General features: G+C 39.6%; 1 protein-coding gene across 6 annotated transcripts in view; it reads right to left on the bottom strand.

The window, feature by feature from the left end:
• Positions 1–23,177, bottom strand: part of ELAVL4 (ELAV like RNA binding protein 4) — a 68,353-nt gene that overhangs the window by 38,271 nt on the left and 6,905 nt on the right. For all 6 annotated transcript variants that reach the window (XM_027894038.1, XM_027894030.1, XM_027894079.1 and 3 more), the window contains one exon: positions 6,014–6,254. In XM_027894038.1, the coding sequence (XP_027749839.1) occupies positions 6,014–6,254 (241 nt within the window). The remainder of the gene's footprint in view (positions 1–6,013; positions 6,255–23,177) is intronic.

Raw genomic sequence — 23,177 nt, 5'->3', positions numbered from 1 at the left:
TAAAGAGTTTATAAGTCTTATCTAACATAATCCCCACATTCTATAATCCTATCTGTTTAATGTATTTTAAAGTGGGGGAAACCGCTGGAACCAGTAATATCTCAAAATGGAAGGCACTTTCAAAGCACAATCAGTGAAATGGACATAAAATACAGAAGTCGTTTATGCTCAGATTAGACTTTCAGTCGTTTAAGATCAGGTAACTTAATGCCGGGTTTCACTGTAAGCTATTTATTTGTCTGCATATGGGTCATTTTTTCTTCCCCTAGGACACACTTCTGGCATGCCCTTCTGCAAAATTCTTAGAGAGAAGATACAAAAAACACTGGTAGCCTTTGTATTTGAATTTTTCAGTGGATACGTGTTCTATCTGCAGGTTCTAAACATAAATAGCTGTGAACTATTTCCCTTGAATAAAAATAAATCTTTTCTCCCCTTGACAAAGGACAATTTTACTAATATCTCTGCAATTTCCAGCCTAAGTGTTTCAAATGCAGACTTAACCATGCAATGGTTACCTTCTCTCATGAACTCTATTAGCAAAAGGCCTCTTCTCTATAATTAAATTTAGCCATTAATCCCATTTTTGCTTTGTGCCTTTATATTATGATGGGCTTTCAGAGTCCTCCTTCAGTCCCAAGATGGTCACTGTGACCTCTCGGTCATCTACTCTATAAAGCAACAAAGCCCCCCATTAAATACATAAAACGTAGCTGCTGCCCGCTGCAAACACCGAGCCAATCCTAGAAGATGTCTGCTTCCCAAGGAAAGCTTAAGGAGTGTTTTCCTGCTACTGCACACTTGCCATCAGATCCAAGAGCTTCCCTCCTGGAGAGTGGTACTGCTGGGGAACGTGGTCACCCCTGCCTGCCTTCCCTCCTGCCTCCCAGGGACATCACCACAGTGTGCAATTAATGCTTCTGCTCCTGACAATACAGACCTTCTCCATCCACTGCTTTCAAAGCAGTTACCACTTTCCAGATGCTGCTGAAACTCAGGCTCCTTAATTAAGCCCTAAATTTCAGGAAACTCCAAACATGCAGCTCTGAACAGCATGTTCTAGATAGAGACACACTTGGTGAAATAAAATCTGGGTCTTGGCTTTTTTACAGCAGCACCTTTACAGTATGTGCTGGGGAGCTGCTTGTCTTACAGGGAAGTAGGAGAAAGATATTATAGAGGGCACATGATACCAACTTAACACACTGTGGACATATTTCTCAATCAGGTTCATGGTGGCTTGCTCAGAGCACAGGTGGAATACCCTTGCCAGGTCAGGAATTTACTGGTTTGTATGGAGGACTGAGCACTGAACACTGCTCCCAGGAAAAATACTTCCCTACACTCTCAATGCTGCATTATTTCCGACTCCGCCATTTTATTGGCTTTCGGTCCTTGGATCGTATGTTTGAACATCCAAAGAGTGAGGAGTGGACAATCCATAACTTCTAGAGAAGGCTGCAGGTAAACGAGTCAATATTTCTTTCTCTCTTAACATGCAGCAACACAAAAATGCTACATTTTGAGCCAACAGCTTATCTGTCCCGGATTTTCTCTAGTATCTATATTATACATACAATGCCATAATTATTTCTGAACACACTTTTAATGCATCAGTCCTATTATAAATACCTGAAATTAAAATTAAATACTTCAGTCTTTGTGCACGGTCTTAAAGGAATTGCAAATTGAAAAGGAATGATTTAAGAAAACATAAAAAAGTCTAGAGTTGCATTTTGGGCAGTGGAGCAATGAAGTTCCTGATTATACATGCAAAGAATATCAAATTATACCACACGGCAGAGTTATGCAAACTCAATCATAATTTAGGGGATGAACAGAAATCCTGTATCAATAAATATTCTGCTTTAGAGTGTTCCTGGATCATTTGAAGATAGGTAAGATTATTAGAGGACCGAAGATTTTTAGATAGCGATCATCTGAAGATTCAGAGATGTAAATTCTACAGAGGAATAAAAATGTAAGTCTTGAAAGCTCACCTAAGGCTACCAGATCAATTAAAAAATTAGTAACAAATACCCTCTTCTCCCCCACACAAACTATGTCAACAAGGACGACTCACTTGGTCAGCAGCAATTACAGTGTCTGACGGACACTACACTGACTGGATCTTTTGTTTTCAAACACAGGACAAAACAAGTTCAGCATTTCTTCTCTGAATATTCTCATGAATTCAAGCCCTCTCCTTCAAGTCATGAAGATATTTGTCACCAGTTTTCTTAATACAAAAAAAAAATAAAGAGCATCTGCAACACCGTATATCTTAGCATCACTGGTTAGTGCTGAGCCTCACACCCATCTGAAGCCATGGTCTTCCTACATCAAGTCACCTCCCTTAATCTAGCACTGCTCTAAAATTTTATGCCACTTAGTTGTTTGGGTTTTTTTTTGAACTCAGGTTCCTTCTCATTTTTTGAGCGCAGCTGATTAAACCTGAACAACTGGGTTGTTGGACGAAATATGCTGTAGCTATGAAATGGTACAGCAGGGACCAGTTTCACTGTTAATTTAAAATGCTAGAATTAATTAGGTAGTGTAAATGAAGAATTTAATAAGCACACTTTACAACCACAAGTTCTGCTTTTATTAAACACCCCTGCCAAATGAAGGCAACTATCTTCAGTCTGTTTTTACTTGTCTCACTCCCTTAAAATCTCTGCAGCGAAAAAAAACCCACCACAACACTTTTGCGATTGCAACCCCTCCCCCATAATTAAAATGTATGCCTGACTTCCATCTCCTCTCTCAAGTCATTAGCATCCTTAAAAAATGCCTCTGTATATCCTGCCTGTTCTGAGAAGCTACCAAACAAAACCGAAGTTTACGATTTTGGTTTTGAATACCAAATTAAAGGCTGTCTTCGAAGCTGTCATTCCTATTCAACTCAGTACGGTGTACTACCAAATTAGCATAGTTTTTGAGTAAAGGAATATGCTTGTTTAAACATGTGTCTTTCCAAAGCGAGGGGGTAACATCACAAACCAATTTTATTAAAAACTCCTACTACTGTTCTAAGACTGGCAAAGAGACAGAGCAGATGACTATTCCTGACATATATTGTTGAACTCATTTTTAATAAGAGTTCAGGTCATGAATGCTATCAGAGATCCTGTGAGTTTAACAGACTTGCTTTATCTTTGAACTCCTTGAAAAAAACCAAAAACATTCTGGAAGACTCAACATTATTCCACAAAAATCTGTGCAGTTCCTTGACAGAGGAAATGCAATCTTTTATATGAACTAATTCAATCCTACCTAGCCTCAGAAATACATTTGAGATTTTCAACCACAGTTTTCCCAGGATAACTATTTAATCATGATTTGTTTTATGACCTTCTCTATTTTTCTTGAAGCAATCTCTCTCTATAGCTAACTTTTTATTCTTCTTTTGTTTATTTATCTGATATTTTAGCTCAGCAAGGAGACAAACTTCATATATATGTGAAAACAAATCAGATTTAACATAACATCACTTGTTTAGAGGCATAACAGAACAGAATTTGCTCAGATGAGATTTATTAAAGAAAGAGGTCAAATTTTCAACATAAACTATAAAAATCCAAAACCAGATAAAACCTATACTGCCTCAAATCTTCACTGTTTAAGCAACAGCTTAAGAATTTACTGGGTTTTTTTGCAATACAGTTTTCACTGTTAAAAAAAAAAAGTCACATTGATTTTTAATAAGGAAAAAGCAAAGAACCCCTGAAAAGCCAGACATCCCTGTTACAGCCTACTGGCACACTTCCACCCTTCCTGTCCCCAAAAAAACCCAACCAGAAGCCTAATGAAGAACATCCATAGTGATGATCCGGAAAGACGAGCTGGGTATGACCTCAGTGCATTTCCATTTTGTTACTCTCCATGTTCTAAGAACCTTTAAAAACATGAACTGCTTCTCGCAGAGAACTGCATTTGATTTACTAACTCTGAATTCAATCTGAGGAATGAACATGCATTCTCAGATTTAGGAATGTTGCACACTGCCTTGATAACAGGCCTGAAACCCTGGCAGATGAAATTCTGTTTTCAAATACAGCACAGATAATTTGGACTACTTTTTTTTTTTTTTTTTGCAAATTTGGTTCTTTAGTAGTTGTATCATTTCCTGAGACAACACATAGGGGTGATGTCCTCAAGGTCTCTGTGTAAGGCTTTTTTAAAGAATGGGTCCTTTATAATATTTTAGTGATCAAAGAATCATGGACTTTGCACAGAAAGAGAGCACAGGCAAAAAGACAACCCAAGAATATCTGAGATGATCATACAGTAAATTTCTCACATCTTCAAATACAAAGAGAGACAAAAGCCTGGAGATGGAATGAAACAAAAAGAATACTGTTCCTAGCCGATGAAGTAATGGCTCTCCATCCAAAGACAGCCAATTCCCTATGAAAACAACAGTGAATATCTAAAGTCTTGAAATTCTATCGCTAGGAAATAACCATGGATTTGAGGGATATGGTACTCATGAAACACAAGGCCTGCCACAATCAAAATCCAAGCTAGGCACGCTGGACTCCTGCAGATGAGGGTCAGGTATTCACTTCTGTCTGAAACAACTGAACTAAAATGCAATTACATTTCTCAGACAGAAGAAAAACAACAGTATGTAGAAAAAGAGTATAGAATAAATAAGTAAATTCTATTTTTCAATCTTCTTCCTTTTAAAATGCCCAAAGCTGTGGCCAAATCACAAGATAAATTGCAATAGATACATCATGGTCAATGCGCTAAAGAAAGCTCTGCTGGACTACACTTGTGAGGACTCGAGTTGCCCTGCAGCTACTGCCATTTGTTATGTGCCTCGTGTTCAAACCAGAGCATTGCTGTATGTCAGGAAATAAATAAAAAAGCACTGCATGTTGAAAAGCACTGAGCAGATAATCCTAATGCTGCCAGTACAATGGCTGCCAGGATGTTTTGCGAGTAGGTATGAAGATTTGCATTTTAATTCCTCGTCTTTCCGTGGTCCCTCTTTCCACAGAGCACACCCCCAAGTTTCCAGGAGTGCACCTGAGAGGAGCTGGCTGCTTTTCTGAAACCCTTTCATTCCTGAGGCTGCTGCTCTGTGCTAAACATAACAGTGCCGGTGATGCACTGAACAGCAGTGAAATTTCAGCTGTTCCCCACCTACGGTGTGAGTAGACACACAACCTATAAAACTAACCTATAAAGCAAGCAATAAAGGCTGATGGTTCATCCCATCATCTTGTGCACCAGTGAATTCCCAGCTGCAGCAGCAAGGATACGGAGCAGGCAAGGTGTATCTGCACCCATCCATACCTCCCCTAGTGATAGTGCAGACATTTCTCCTCCTTGAGGCAGCATCTCTAATGGGAGGCTTTTGTTCTGAAAGCACTTACCAATGGGTGTCATTTCACACAAAAAATGATCACGGCAAATTAAAACGTATTTGGGAAATAGTTCATTAATCAGTATCTACAAATGCCCAAACGAAATTCAGAGCAGTGTGTCCCAACTACAGTTCACTGCTGTTCCAGAACACCATGGTCAAGGAGCTGTGATGGGCACGCAGAACAATCTTAGGTTACCGTGTTCTTAAACAGGTCAAAATTTAATGAAGGTATAAGTGGAGCTCAAACAAGAGTTGGAATTAGGAACAGCCAGTTGGCTCAAGCCATTCTGACTACAAGTCAATGTTAAATAAAAAAGAGAGAATGATAAGGAAAGTAAGGCCATCCCCTGAGCTCTCCTGCAAGCAGCTGCACGGTATTACACACGTTCAGGCTGGCAATTTTCGGACTTCCCCTAAGATCTGTATAGAGGGTGAAAGATGAGGAGGGGTTTCTCAGCTGTTCTGGATCCCAGGTGCAGCACTGAAAACTAAAGGCTGCCATTTGAAGAAGTTTACCACTGTATCTGCAGCATCCCCTGGGCTAAGCACTTGCAACACAAGCACTAAGGTTCTGCTGACCCCAAACGCAAACTGACCCCCATGCAGGTAAAGGCCACAACATGAAGCGCTTACCTGTGATTTTGTCTCTCACGAGCTTGCAGGATTCGATTTCACCAATGCTCCCAAAGAGACTCCTGAACTCCTCCTGGGTCATGTTCTGGGGTAAATAGTTGACTATGAGGTTGGTTTTGCTGTCATCTGTAGCAGCCCCTGTCTGCATGGGGGAAGGGCAGTTTCTACTGTTGCTGGAGGGTCCATTGGTTGTATTGGAAGTAGGGCCATTCGACACCTGAGGCTCCATGGTGCTAATTATCTGCAGCAAAAATAAAAAAAAAAAAAGGAGAAAAGGGGGAAAAAAACACCCTTAAGTTTCATAGATACAATAGCTATTTTTAAAGATACTCACAAACGAATGAGTAGGTAGCATTTGTGGCCAATTTAGATACTTCAACAAAAAAACCCGGCTTGATTCCTCTGTTATTGTTGCAAAGTAGGTCATGCTAGTCTTTGGCTGTGAGCATATACTAAGATGCAGTTAAAAAACCTTCTTTTTTTGTTAATGTGAAGCTGATTTCTGCTTTCATCACGCAGCCATTTTCACAAATGTAAATTTAAACCACATAAATTTAATTATAATTTAAGGTAATAATCATAATTAAAATTATAGTTCCATTAAATCAGATGAACTGAGTGTATGGCTTTATATGAAAAGGTAAAATATTTTACCTATTTAATAACTGTATCACAGAGTGCAATGACAACAACATTAACCAGGCACAGTCAATCTGCACCGTGTCATCATTCAGACTGCCTTCAATTAATAAACTCAGTGTCCCAAGATATACCATTTCCTGGTTCCAGTGATGACCTATATTCTCCACCTATATTTTCCACTAACGAACTGACACCTCTTTAAATAATGAAGCCCTAGATCTGCAATCTTCAGAGATACAAAAGGTCTTCAGATATTTACTGAAATCCAAAAGGTTTAATCAGAGAAAGGCTTATCAGGCACAGGTGCAAGGCTGGAATTATAACAAGCACATCTATCTTGAAATGTGAAACTCAAATTTTCACAGAAGGAACTCAACCAGATCTTTCAAAAAAACCTGACAAATAAGAACCCAGCTTAACCAAGTGCGTTGCAGGACAGTAGCCCCATTGTCACCAGTGCCCCCCATCACGTGAGCAAAGCTGCCTGTATGTTTATCTGCAGCACACAAGTTTTCATCCAAATACTGCACAGGCAGACAAAGGAAGCAGAAAAACCTGGGTACTTCAAGCTATTTCTATGTAATTTGCTCTACTGTGGCTTCCAGCCTGTCTTTACTGTCACTGCTGCTGACAATGAAAGGACATCATCTTCGGCTCAGATATGGATAAATTAAAGCAAATGGTGGCTTTTGCTGCCTATTGTGAAGTTTGTGATGTGCAGCTTCACTGGTTCTTGTATCAGAGATCACCCCTCGGACCGGCTCAGTCTCCCTCCATCAAGGAAGGAGACAGGGACGCAAACGGCTGCCCCAGGCAGGAGACTCCACTGCCCAGGGACAGGGACAAGCACAGGAGAACAGAGGGCTAAGGCATCACACACTCTGAACCTGGTATTCTTCTGATCCTGTAATTATTATAATTACTCAAGACTTAATTTGCTTTCTTTTTTAAATCCAGGGAGGTACATGTTGTGACAAATTAGGCCTGTAATTCAGGAGGATGGAGACACACACACCAAAAAAAGGGTGTATTTTCTAAAATTAACAGCATGAGGGTGGCTCAGAGTCTAAATAGGTTATATTCTGATCATGCCTCTTTTTTTTAATTGAAATGCTTCAGTGTTAGTTTAATATCTCATTTAGGAAATAACCCTCTTTTTTATCAATGGAAATAAGTTTTGAATTACCATTATTTTTTATTATCAAGCCCAGGAATAGCTACTTGGTTTAACAGCCTTTAAATAAAAAGAAGCCTTGTCACATTGTGCTTAACAGAAATGCCTTAAACCATACAGCAGAATCATTTTGAAAATAAACTGCACAAAAATAGTCACTTCTTGAAAGACATGGGCACATCCAAACCAGAGTCCCCCTGCCAATTTTACCAGCCACGTGGCACCAGGCACTGCTGACATCCTCGACCAAGCTGTGCCAGCCCCACGCTCTTCCTTCAAGATTTCCCCTTTCACCCGGTATCGGCCATACATCCCTGCTTCAATCCAATTTCATACATGTATTTACTCACACATACCACTAAATGCTTCAGATGCTGCTAAATCTGTTTAGACAGGGATTCCAGCCGGAAGATGAGCCTTTGATCTCTGCACCTCCGTGACCCCACGGCAGACACCGGCTCTGAGCTTTGCTGCGGGGCCGGGGTTCACACCCCAAGGTTAATGCACCTCAGCTCAGCACAGCCCGCTCGTATGGGCTGGATCTGCATCAACTTGATTAAAATTGGGGGAAAAAATTCCAGTTCTGATGCTAACACGTAGTCAGAAGATGAGTGAAGCAGCTGACATGGTTAACTGCAGCTTTCCATGCGCGTTTACATCACTGGACCGTATTCTTCCCAACACAACCCACAAGGTAAACTGCAGTTTTAGGGACTGATCCTGCCCTTCTGAAGCCAGCAGGAATACCATACCATGGGTTTCAGTTACAGCAGAAGCAGGACTTCAGCACAACACACCGAGGAAGGTACATCATCTATTATTAGCAACAGACACAAAAGCTATCTATAGTTCCCCATGGTAGACAATAACTCTGGATCTCTTAAAAAATACGTGAAAGAAAACAAAATTCGAAACTGGCTGGTGTCCTACTTAGGCATTTTGCAATGCTTTTCAGTTCATTTTCAGCATGCATACCTTCCACACCAAGCAAAGGAACAGAATTCAACTCAGACATTTAACACATTCAGAACATTAAGAGTAAGCTGCTCGGTAAAAATCTGTTCTTGAACAAGTACATTTCCTCATATACTTCAAAGTATCTTGGCATAAACTAATTTTGCACCAGGTGCCAGGTTTTCTTCCTAGTTACTCTCAACTCCAATTAAGTTTTCCTGATTCTGCACAAGTAGAAAGGAAAACCAAGGCACTCACTTGCCCTTCAAATTATTGCCAAGTCATAGGTTACTGAAAATGGACCTGCTACATACGTTAAAAAAAAAAGAGATAATGGATACAGGGAAACCTTGAAAAATTATTAAAAGCATTTCTGATAACAGACTTCAGATTTATTTTTTCTTTACTGCATAATTTTAAGCCTCCATTTACAGAGCGATTTTTGTGCAAAAGCAGTTCTACACCACAGCTTGCATTCAAAGTTCCTACAGGCACAAAGGAATAATACTTACTTTAGCTGTACATACTGATTGTCGTGACGAGTAAACACTTAAATTATTAATGGTAACAAAAAGGTAAGTCCTAGCTCTCCTTCCTAAACGTTCAGTCCTCTCCCCAGCATGTCTGATGCTCAAACCCTGTGCAGAGTTCAGTGTACATGCACTGGGACATTTTTGTCGATGAATGTTTTTAATATTAAGTAGCTGTTGATTCCACATCAGTCAGCACATTACATAAGAGTAACATTATTTATTCAAATAGATTTCAACATGACATTGGCTGTATGGTTTTCTTTTTTTTTTTTTCTTCTATCCACAACACTAAGATTAACATTTTTAATTGAATACCTTTATCACAACACGAACATTTTTGAAATCCATACTCTAGTTTCCAGGAGAGGCAGTTAACTTACTAGGTTTTAATTCCTGGTAATAACTTTTTTAAATATAGGAAAGTATTGGGCTGCAATCCAATTCTATCAAAATATCAAAAGAGGCTGTATGCCTGTCTTACTCATCAAGGGCTTATTCAGATACAGGCAAAACAAATGTGGAAAATTCAACAGTGACTTAACCCCAACCTTAATTTTAAAAAAAAAAATACTGTTATCCTTGAAGATTGTAAAATTAGCAATACCTCTGTACTCTGAGCAACACCTCTTTTTGTAGACCTTCTCTGACCCAATTTAGGCAGCTACTACCGGTCTTGAAATATTACAGAGCAAATGGCATGTGTGATGACATTCACATGTTACTGGTATAAAGACGCCTTTTTTCTTTTTTTTAAATTTTTTTTTAGCAATAACTTGTCAGACTCCCAGTACCGCAAAACAATATTCTATATACAGGGTAACCACATCTCTGAAGAAGAATAAACTGCAGTTACTGCTAATAGACACTTGATCATTTAGCCACCAATAATTTGAATAGTCTGTAACACTGAAAAATGCTATCTGTGACAGAATTTAAAGGTTGCAATTTTGCAAGTTAAAGGCAACCCATATTTCAAATTCTGCATGTTTTTAAAAATTATGGACTTCCTGCTGCACTACTTTTCTCACTATGGTAATGTAGCAGCAAAGCAAGAGGTATTTTAGTTTGACAGATTTCACAAAAAAAATGCTTTGGGGAAGACAACATAAGCTTTGCCAGTGTTTTGCAAAACACTGCTTACCAAAAGCCTTGGTATAACCCCTCCCACAGCCTATCAGCCACAAATATCCATTAGAGCAACTCCTACATTACTAATGTTTCAGAAATAGTTCTATCATATCTTCGTTGTTTTTTTTTTCCCAATTAATTCAATTTCAATTTACTCCTGCTGCAATATCAGCTCTAACAATAATGCAAAGAATACCTGTATGCATAAACACAACTATTACAATTACCAACTATTAAAAGCCAGAGTAACTGACACTAATCTTCAGTTATTACAGTAAATGTGTGACATCCATCTACCATTACAAAGCACAGTTAATGAATCATTTAGAAAACTACCGACAGCCTAAGACAGCCTTATCTCCCTATTACATGCAGAAGCAATAGCCAATGGCTCGATAAATGTAAATATAAATTTTTTATATTTACAAAATTTGTTCTCAGCAGACTAAATGGAGGTCTGCATGTTGAACTGAGACTGCCACATACGTACACAGAAAGGAACCTGTGTTCAGCAAATAATCAACACCCATTCTTATTTGAATTATGTGGACTCCACTGCCCATATTCCACAATAAACAGAACTTGATTTGGTATGCATAAAAAAAAGTGACAATTAAGAATCTTAAGACTAAGTGTTATTTATAGGCACTCAAGAGATGTGTTTTAAGAACACACCACAAAAGATCTTTTCCTAAAATCAAAATCTGAAAAAAAGATTTCAACCCCAGAAAATTCATGCAGACATATCCATTTTGAGGACTCAGAAGTCAAAAAAGTTAGCTATGAATAATGAACTGTTCACAGCACCTAAATGCCAAGAAAAATGATCATGGCAAATTACACCTCATGAAGAATTCATGAGGTCTAATTTTATATTATTTCTAAGTGTTCATTAATGAACAAACTCAGAACATTTTCCCATAAAAAAGAGTTTAGATAAATAATGCAAAGCTCTTACTTTATCTAAAAAAGCTCTTTAATTAGCATTGCAAGTTGTTTGCTTTTACAAGTGAAAACAAATGGTGCCATGGCAGAGGTCCCACAGCCATCTCCCGAAAAACGATGACAAAAGAAGAAACAAACAAAACCTCTCCAAGAAAATAAACAGAGATTCACAAAGGTTTTCCTTCTACAATGGGAAACACGCTTTTAACTCCCACCAAATCTGCTCTTTTGAATGGAAGTCAGCACAGTACAAGTGCCTCTGCTCCTCTAGAACTTTTCTGCAGGTTAGAAATAACCCATTTACAGGATCTTCCTGACCAATCCATCCACAGCCTTCCCATCTGCTGAGCCACTAACAGCCACGCCAGAGCCAGGTTGATCCATGGGGATGGAGCAGAACGTACATCAGAACATCCAAGACGAGGTCACTCAGTCCTGGACCAGCCTGTGCACTCCACACCCCACTGTCAGATGTACTCCCTGCTACTCTCACCCCGTGAGGATTCGGCACATTTTTGTAGAACGAGACGCTGGATCATAAAACGTTTAGAACACATCAGACCACCTTCCCCCTTAGGGGTGTTAGAAGGACAAGGACAGTGATTTCAAGTCTTCACTGGTCCAAACCCACAACTCCAGCCAGAGCAATAAGTCGGTGCACCTGAACCTCTCGCAGACCTTGCGTGGGCTTCTTTCTAAAGTGACCTCAGGAGAGGGAAATGATGCTCTGTGTGCAGCTCCAGCACAGATTTTCTTAACTGTAACACAACTGTCAAATTTCACTGTCGATTACATTTTTATTAAAGCTTATGTACTGCACAACTAGACTTTGCTATTATTTACCTAATAAATACATCATGAGCATGAAATAAAGGAGAAAAATGAAGCTTTTGAGTAAATCTGCCTGGAGGCAAATCCAATATCCCAGAAACAAATCATTATCTAACCCTCCATATTTTGACATGTTCCCCACTCATGCACTTTTACGTGCTCCATCTTTACCTTCCTTCAAGTAAAAGTCTTATTTAATATTTTAAATATAGATACAGCTGAAAATATCAACTCAGAAAACTAGCAGTCTGTGGCTCTCATGGCACAGATACAGTGGGTTTACTCGCTTTGAGTGTGCTGCACTCAGGTTGAAATGGCATTCAAACATTTTCAGCAAATTCACATTTATGGGTGCCACAATAATTGTGCAGAGCACACAAATGATCCAAATGGAGAAGACAACAAATGCATTGGTTTTAAGAGGCAAGCTTCAGTTCAAATAGAGGAGAAAATTATTTTCTTTAATAGCTAAGTTTATCCTGAACCAGTCCATTACAGGCTTTTGTGTGGATATGCTAAAACAAAATATTCTGTCCCCAGTCTGCAGTGAAACGAATGCAAAGTTTATTGGCAATATTACTTGTTATCACAGCAGTGCCTGAAGGATATAACTGATAGCAGCACCAAGTTGCGCTCTAGAAATGGGTAGTAAGGGCAGGACTGCTGCTGTACCAACACGGTGACAAAAAGCAGAAAGGCAAAATCTGTTATTTTTATTCCATGTTTTGCAGAAGTGAAAAAATCAAACTAGAGGAAAGTATCTAGGCAAACTGCTAAAGTTACACAGTAAGCTGTGACAGCTCCATAATACATCACCATACTCTCAAACCTGGCCCAGTGATAGGGTCCTCTACAGAACTCCTAACAACTTTCTCAAGAAGCAAACCAGCGTAATGACGCACCAAATCACATCTTCTTTGAGAGAGTTTCACACAAATGTCTCACGTTCCCATGAAGTACAGACTCTACAGTTTTGCATTTGATTTTGAGGACAAAAAGGGAATGAGCAGGGAGAAAAAGGAGACACCAAAATAAGTCACAACTATTTCAACATCAGTAACTACTAACTGAGCAGCAGAGGAAACCCCTCTTGGAACTACACATTCAATAACCACACAGGTAGGAACAAAGGCACCATATCACACTTGGTATGGCTTTTCACTCTTCCTACAGGTGGAGTGAAACTGGAGAAGCAGAACTACAGTTATACATAGAGCTCTGCACTCTGTAAAGCAAAGGAAACACACAGGACTGGAGAGCAGAGGCATGGACAATCATCCCATGCACAGTGACTTCTGGGTAGCACGGCAAAGTGCTGCACAACACACCTGTAGGGACAACAATTCCGTTCTTCCAGAAGCAGAATATAGTCGTAGCTCCATCTTATGTATTACCTCAACTCACAGAATTTGAGGTTCTTTATGAATTTCTACAGGGCTTCACTTTTCACTGCTGTTTCCAGGCTCCTCAACTCTTGCAAAGACTAGGGAGAAACCTGTTGGAAACCTCAGAGGTGTTTGGCTCTGTCCTTCAGCCTACTTCAAATACCTTATCAAAGTCTACAGCAACAGCACTGGTGAAATGGTGAGGAAAACTAGAATAGGTGATGGACACACAAGTTTCCTGCTGCCCCTGTATCAGGGTCATTTTTTCACCACCACCAACTGACTGCCAGAATGCCAGTCAGCTACACCCCCTTCTTTATTTAGAATGGTTTCAGCAGAAACTGCTTGCTACCATTCCTGCCATCAAACATAATCTGCATAGGAAGATTCAGGAGAACACAGCCTTGATTTCACAGCATTTCAAAGCTGCTCTGAACACAGTTTTGGGGAAAGCCATTATTGAAAACACCTGGAGAAGAAAAGAGATGTGTCCTGTCTGTTAGATGAGTTACCCAATTAGCTCAGGTTAAAAACCCTTACATGCTCTTGTGTCCCACAGGCCACAGACCATAACAAAGGCTGGTGGCAGGGAGGTGTCCTACTTCTGTACTGGGACACAGTCATCAAAGGCTCCTGCCCACCTGCATCTCTGGGGGTCACCAGCCGCCTCTGCGCAGAGGTCTGGACTACTTTTGAACTGGAATAAAGGCAACGTGGTCAGGCTCTAAGTTCTAAAGGAACATTTATTTCCTCTTCAATCACCCTTCTACTTCTGTCAAATTCATGCCAGGTGAGTCTGTACCTAAACTTTTACAAAGGCTTTATTTTATTTATTTCATGATTCTGGATTGCTTCTTATTCCCTCCTGGCTTTTCACCAAGGCTACTACTTGTTCTCTCAAGATACATACAAAGGCTAAAGGAGTCTGAGAAAACAGTCTCAGCAAAAAGATCTTTCTCTGATTGATGCTCCAAGCCAAAATTTGATGAAAACATCCTCTTTCTCCACAGACTGCAGTTTATTAGACAGATATCACAGAGGCAAGAGGTCTCCCAGTGACTGCACTGTCCCTCTTGAAAACGAGATGGTAACTTAACAAAAACCATATTTAAAATCTGTGCTAACAGGGTGATAAAAGGTACACCACCAAAAGCATTAAGTACACGAGGCAAACCCTGAAGGACTGAAGAGGGTCTCAAAAGCCTAGATACTAGACAACAAGACAAGAGCACGGCAGAGATGAACATTTAAGGCAGATCCTCAGCCTAAAGGACATAGAGCCTAAAAATACACTGAAATGAAAGCAAAGGAAATTGAGAAAGTATTTTTACATTTCTGGTTACTTTCTGCATTTTATTTTTAGCTCTGTTTTGTTTCCTAATCACTACTTACTTGTTTGGTTTACTGACTATATTACTGAGTTACATATTGCTAATCTGTAACTGAATTATATTACTGACTTGGGAATATGCATGTTGCACTGTGTACTGACGCACAGATTCCCACGGGTACGTACGTGTTCGTGTAAGAAGCAGACAGCTGCAAGTCTTCAGCTGCTGTAGACCTGTCACAATTCCACTTTATGTTTTTCCCTTTAAGAAAATGATCTAGAATCATTTGCAACCCGAGAGTTTAGACAGTGAAAGCTGTATTACAAGCCACAGCGAAACCTAAAAAACATCTACTTACCAGAAGGCAAAGCAAAGCAAGGACAGCACAGGCTCTCTGTGAAGCCTAAGAACATCCAACCCCCCACTGCTGTTATTTCTACTGAAGTTCTAGAAACAAAAAGCTACAATTTTCAGAAGCCCTTAAGCGATTTAAGATTCATTAATGTTCACTGCAATAGGATTTCAGCTCCTAAGCCATAAGCTCTTGTGAAAATGTTGCCCATGTATTTTTCATGCAAAGACAGGCTCATACGAGGCAGGAATGGATGGCTTTGCAAAACACATGCCCCATCCAAGATGTTTTAAGGCTCTGTCCTCAACAGGACCTTAATGAAGACACACTGGTAAACGCAATTAGGAAACACTAATCAACATGTGTACATCTCGACTGCTGGCAACAGCATCTCTATGGATACTGCTGCTTGCAGGTCTCAGCGAGAGAGACCCCAAAATAGAAACTGTGATGTTCAGCTAAGTCCTATCTCTATCATTAGAAATGTTTGCTTGCTGCAAACCAACAGTGCATTTCTCCTAAAACTTAGCTAGATTAGTAATAAAAAATAAATTTACATCTTTTCTACCATCCACCTGTTAGCCTACAGCCCTGTACCGCACTAATATTGCTTACGGGAATACACTTTTCATGAAATACAGACTTTCATAGCTACAGCAGACAAACAGTGAATTACAGGAAGTAATACAGCTATCACCATCTTAAAGGTAATGAACAGGTCATAGAAGTAGAGAACTTGACAAGTTTCTGGTGGAAAAATATTCAGAAATTGCTTCCTAGTAAGCAAAGGTAGCTGTTTACTCTGATGGTCTCACAAAAGAACAAGCTACAAAATGGCTTAAATAAGAGTAAGTTTTAATGTAGTGTATGGGATAAATATCTCTAATACTTAATTTCAAACAATCTCATGCACGGAAGCATCTATGCTAACATCAATATCCATAGATTCTTAACATATTATTAACCAACAGAGGACAAAATATCAAGTGCATATGCACATACCTGTCATAGGTCAGGCTAACAGATCATAATGGTTTATCCTAGACAAGTTATTCATCTCTGTACTAAGGAAGAGAAACATGCCACATGTACAGGCCCAACCAAACACCCTCCTTATTCCAATTACTAAGATGCCTCCTAAAATTTCCAAACAAATTATTCAAATTCTCCAAATTCTTGTTCAAATAAACGAACATCCCCTGAACACCAAGAAATTAAAAATATATCGAAACTCCTCTTAAAAAGGTGAGCAGAGATAAACTCATGGTCAAAACACAACTCTGCTCAAGCATCCAACAGGAGCCTTGCTGAGCTCAGCCCCTGCTCAGGTACAGGTGGCTGGGGACAGGGAGGTACCTAGGCCACCCCAGCTGTCCTGATTCAAAACCCACACAGTACATTCTGCTTAGATGTCAAAAGGCAGCTGGGAGCGCGGCAGCATTAACAGATTAGCAGGCAGAAATGTCTTAAGAGCTTAAACACATAAGAACAGCTTGAGTATTAAAGTCAAACCAACCAATCTACTGTCCTTTCTACTGCCTAGGCTGTCCTTAACAATGCTCAGCAGACACAGGCCGACTCTTTAAACGTAGAGCTGGATCCACTCCACCCATGTGTTTCACCTCAAAGAAGTTGGTGACAGAAATGACACTCATATTAAAACTAGAACATCACCTAAGCACCCCAACTATAGCGTTATTCAGCCCAGGTGTCCTGGTCCAGCCTAGCACTGAAATGCTGGAGGAGAACGTGGCTCCTCCAGCGGCCACAATGGTTAGATGTGGCTGCAAAGCTCCTCCATCATCACAAAGACCATCACACAAACAACGTTCACTTTTACATTTAGCAAAGGCTAATAATGAAAATTAAACTCAACAAATTCCTATCCCAGTGAGCATCTACATTTGTGAACTCTTCTTTCAGTAGCTGGGTGATGACAAGCACAGACAATAAAAAGAGGATTCTAAAAATATACTACTCTTTTCCCCTGGATTAGCATGTCTACAGTTAAATATAAACTGTGCTCTATAAATTATCAAACACAATGTCAAATTCTGAAGTGCTCTCCGGAATCTCTCACAGAGCACACGAAATACAGAATGATAATTTTGTCCTGGCCCAGTTAGCCTAAAGAACAATATGCTACTGTGCTAGATCATGGAGTTAGTTCCCATCAACGGGCACACTAAAAATGGCCACAGCCACCACCGTAGTTGCACACTGAATTTTTCAGGACTCTCTGCATCAAGCAAAGAGTTTAATTCCCTGAACAGCTGCTCTCACAGGAAGGGAATCGACAGCAACATTGTCACAGTATAGCTGGCACACACATATTAGGAAGAATTTCCAGCATTCACGCTTTCTGCTAAAAATCAACTTCCCCCTACTCATCTACTGCCAGTAACTTCATTTGGAACAAAGATATATGGGGAATGATATTAGAACTATTTTTATTTAAGAGGCATTTATTTACGTGCATTATTACTTCTACAGTGTCGTGACTGTACCTTCTGCTCTACAGAAATAATCTTCGCCCAACAAATTCTTCTGCACACAGTTAAGCAAAGTCACTGACCACAATTCAAAGATCAAGAAGGATCAAGAGAAGATTAACGCAAGTATTGCAATTAGCAGTCACATTTTAAACCCTTCAAGCAGGTAAAAGAATCAAATACCCCTAAATACCTCTGATCTCAAAGGCAAAACATGTTAACACTCCACGATGGGGCAGTGACTTCAACATGGGTTATTTCATGCCATTGAGTCATGAATTTTATATATTATCTAACATCAGACTGCTGATGACTGTGGGACTCTACGTATCAACTGAAGAGGACCGAGAAAAGGCATGGCCTCCTCCCCAGATTAGCACTCAACTGATTAAAAAGGTTTGTTAGTATTTTGCCCATGTAGTTTTTTATGACCCTCTCAAACCAGAACGATTATAAGCAGTTTGACTTAAACACATCATAGGCATCAAAAGTCTAAATTAATCCATGTATTAAACAAATGTCAAAGCTTCCAACAAAGTTCACTCTAGCAATATTTCTCAAAGTCACAAATGTCAGTTTTGCTTTTAATGGCAGCAGAGAAACACGGACTTCTGGCAACTGCCCTGACCTGCAGCAGAAGAATCAGGGGGCACAGTCAGTTCCTGAAATCCCAGATCCTTGCTGGGCAATTAGACATAACCTTACAAGAGGAGACAGATCTACCTTAAATTATTAATAGTGAGTATTTCCATCTCTGCTAGTTTTCCAGAATGCAAGAACGAGAGTTTCTTAAGGGGAGGAAAAGGAAGAAGGACAAGCTTCCTTCATCCCTCATGTCCCTTCAAAAGCTTTTCAACAGCACTCAACCTGGGAGAAAATACTTCTCAGTGCTCAGGAAAACAATCAGCTACTCCAAACAAGCGCACATGCAATTACAAGCCAACAGGTAGGGCCCAAGCACAGTGCAGTTACCTGCTCCAGCAGAAATCTTTTTGGTCTCTACATGGAGGATCAGATGGGACGTTCTCAACCAAACGTCCCTTGGGAAGCAAAAACCAGAGGAAGAGGTTTGGTTTTCCTTCCACGGCTCGGTGAACACACCCAGGCACGCAGCAGAGCGGCTGGATCTGAAGGACTTGTGCTACTGGAGAGGCTCCAGTGGCATTGCTGCCCTCTGCCAACACCGAAAATCACTTACGTGGACAGACGCATTTACGCGTGGAACCTTCTCGAAGCACTGCAAGTGAGAGCCACCTCCCATAGTCATTTGTGTCTGTTTTGAGACAAACATACATTATCACATTGCCTTTACCTCCAAGAGTTCTCAACGCTCCAAAGCCACCACATACACTACCCGTCCCGATCCTGAAAAATAGCGGCGCACGTCTCCAGACTGGGAAAAATACTAACAGTAACGCATAAGAATTTTCACAGCAATTAAAGAAGTTTAATTTTAAAATATTAAAATAAAGAAAGCATTTTTCTTTTTTTTTCCCAGAATTCAAGGACAAATAATTTCCCATCACAACGGCACTGCTGACGCAATTGCGCGTGCCTTAGCAACAAAGGCGTACTACAGCACTTTATATACATCGTGCCTCTAAATACTGTCAAAGCCAGGTTTGTATTTTACTGTGCAAATGTACCATTTTCAGAGGGGACACACAAAGGCTTAGCTATCCTTTTTTAAAAATTTATTCTTTCCTTAATGTTCTGTCCTTCCCATTTCATTATTGATTCCTAACTGGTTCTCAGCATTTCCTGACTTGTACAGATTTTCTTAGCCATTGAGGTGAAAGCCCTCATGTAAAGACACTGTCAAGGGTAGAACAATAGGTAAGATGGACTCTCAGCTTCCTCCCTAGTTTTTGGGGCCCTAAAGAAGCAATAATGCATCAGGAGCTCCAAAACCATTAGAGAAAACAGATTATAGTGACAGAAAATAAAGATCAACCAAATATCGCTGAGCTAATTTCTAATTAATTTATGCAAGCGATGAAAATGCTACAAATAAGGCAATGTTAGGTAGTTGGAAGAACTACTTGCATTCTTATTATAATCTCATCTGAAGGTATTTAATTTCTAACACTGTTGTTCCAATGCTATTGCAAACTCTCTGAATACTTAAATCGGTAAACAACAAACAAAAGGTCTCGTCTTCAGTGCCCCAAGCTATCATCCAAAACTAGTTATAATTAAAGGTGTGAACAACAGAGTAACAAACCTGCAAAGTCAAGGTTCTGAGAAATTAATGGGCATCACACCACTGCACCAGTTCAGATTTATCACTCATTATCTCCCCGACTAGCACAGTGCTGTTTCACGTATTAGTGCCTCCTTCTTTCCTCCAAGCCTTTCCTGCTTTCTCTAGATGGCTAATTTTAGACAATTACTGCCTCTGACACATTGAGACCTTTTCTCCCTCCTTTCTTCTTCTTGCTGTAAAGCTAGTGACCTACAAAAGCCCCCTGCACCTAAAATATTCCAGTATTTTAGAGAGTAAAGACTGATCACTTGAGGGGAAAAAGCAAGCAAGCAGTCTGAATATCTGTTTCTCCTACATCTTCACTTTACACTAACTCAAATGGTTAAACGTACTTAAAAGGCAAGGCACGATATAGGTACCCTTTAAACAATATTTTTATTAGCATTAAATCTACTGTACTTGTTGAATTGGAGTGTTACCATCCTCTTTCCGAGTTGTTTATAAAATTAAAAATATCCCTTGCTTTTCAAGTTGCTCCAAGTCCTACACTGCTGGTAAGTGGACATTTACAGAAACAACTGGAAAGCATTACATTACACAAATACTCTTTCCCTTCTCATCCAAATGCCAGCATTTTCCTTCACACCCATTCAAGTGAGAAGGGAAGATACACATGCATGAACACACACACGTGTACCCCTCTCTTCCCTCCATCCTACTTGGAAAGAAAAAGAGAAAGACCAAGAGAGGGAGAAGAGTGCAAGGGGGAGGGGTGACTTTCCATCACAGATTAGGAAATTTTGCAAAATCTGGCCTATCCCTCACAGAGGTACCATGGTTTTTAACATCACCTCGCTTGCAAAAAGCCTGTCTGCGCCCACTTCTCCCCCAAAACCCCAATGACATTGAAAAAATACTGCATTGCAGTATTTGCCAGTGCACCCGAGTGTATCCAGTTAGCTGTCCCACAGACAAACAAATGTACATTTTAATGTGTCCGGTCATGTAAATGAGGTGTCTGGTGGACACAGATTGCCAAAACAGACAAGTGGATTTGTCAAGTTATCTGCATCTCTCTTCCTCTCATTATAATATTCTCTGCCACTGCCCATTTCTTGCCTGGGGTGTTTGCTGAAATTATTTTCAAAGTGCAAGTTCCCAAAGAAGACAACAAATTCCTCTGCCAGAACACGGGACGCAACCATACCTTATTTCTTTCGAAAAACCTTGGAGTGTGGAGTGGCTCTAGGTTATGTACCAACAGTATGACAATTACACACAGAAAATAACCTGCATTTAATTAGTACACTCCAAGCATACCAAGTGGGAAGGTTGAGGAGAAAAAAAATTCCCTGTAACCTAGAAGGTATTTCAAAAAAATTAGTGCATTAAATATAAGTAAGATTAATGCAACCAGATTTTCTTGCATTAGAGTCACAATATTTAACAGGACCAAACAAAGATGATGAAGACGATTCCAAACCCATTCAAACAGGATTTTTAAGTATACCCCTTCCAGCTCATTGTAACCATCCTTTGTCACAACAGCTCGGGCTCAGTTTGAGAGCTCAAAAAGGTAAAATTAATAAAGAGGAAGAAAGCAAAGAAGGCAACCAAGCCAGTCACCAGTGGAAAGGCATCCCTGTATCTAACATGAGAACTTGATTAGTAGACTACACGGGGACAGGATTTTAAACTGATGGCCGGTATTCACATTGCATCAATATCCAATTGTAAGATTTCCTCCTTTCTGACCAGTAGATCACCAAGACAATTTAAAAAAAAAAAAATAAGGAAGAAAATGTCACATTTAAGGACAACTATATTTTCCCTACCTTTTTGTCTTAACAGAATGAAGCTTTACATTTTAATCTTTTAATATTAGTAGCAATTTTCATTGTTTCACTAACTTAATAGCTATTTTTCTATAGGAGGATTTACAATGCCATCTTTTACACGCAGAAAGAAAATGTCACTATGTACATGCAGGCTGTATTCATTAATATAATCTTAAAACAAAGAAAAGAGAGGGAGATCGGAGCAAGAACACGTGCACCGTAAAACAAGGATTACATTATTTTTAAATCTTTGTAGAAACACCAAATTGAACAGAAAATGAAAATGTAACTACTAGCTGATGACTCTTAAAACAAACAATGCAGCTGTGTATAATAAAAGGCACCCTTATTTATTGTCATGACTAAGTTAACAGATTTCGAACACAGTATCTCTGTTTTGGACAGAAGAAAAATTATTTTACTCTCACGTACCACTACAATGCATGTCAGAATGCATCTCTGCACATGCACAGACTGAAACATGGAATTTTACACACGCACACACACCCTCAGGATTTTTTTCTCCCCTCTACATTGTAAAGCAGTGTAGTTTTCAGAGGGCCATTCAATCACTTTTTCACAGAAAGGACTGCAGCAGAAGTAACAGTTAAAACAAAGCAAGTTAATAGGGGGAATTAAATTTTTTATTCATATTTAGACTAAGCACTACCATTCCTACTTGAATTTGCATTCAAAGTAACCCTGAACCTAAGAAAGGAATAAAGTAAAAATATCCGAAAATCCAAAACCAGAAAGGCACGTTCTGTATTCTTGCTTTGGTTTTCTTATGCCTCCTGATGTGTGATAGATGAGCATTTTCTGGGCGACCACATTTTTATATCTTTTACGCTACCGTCTATCACTTACTAGTCTACTACGCTTTTTTAACACTTCCAGCACCACCAGCTATTTCCCATTATTGTTTGCCACTACAATTAAGAGACCATCACAACTAGCAAAATATTCAGCTGTGGTTTAAAAAGTAAGAGTTGCCAACATGAAGCCTGACATTGGAAGTGGATATTGCTCCAGCAAATGTATAATAAGACTGTGGCTAAAGGTGGGGCCGGAGATGAAGAAAAGAATAATATCGTTATTTCTGAGAATTCCACTCAGCGCATAAACCCGAAGATATGGTGAACTCCCCTGAACTGATTATTCTGCCATATAACCATCTGATTTTGTAAAAATACCAATATCACTTAACACAAAATCACTGCTTAGGGTAAATTCATTCTACCTACTGTTCTCATAGGGACATTTGCTGGAAAATTCTAAGAAATGATTTGCAGAAGCTATCAGCTGTGGGAGTTCACTATTATACCTCTGTCAACTTCATTCAATATAATTTAC

This window comes from Empidonax traillii, unplaced genomic scaffold (genome assembly GCF_003031625.1).
Source record: "Empidonax traillii isolate 1590-97213 ecotype Southwest subspecies unplaced genomic scaffold, ASM303162v1 scaffold15:size5535645, whole genome shotgun sequence".
NCBI lineage: Eukaryota > Metazoa > Chordata > Aves > Passeriformes > Tyrannidae > Empidonax > Empidonax traillii.
This window is presented reverse-complemented; position numbering and strand designations above follow the sequence as displayed.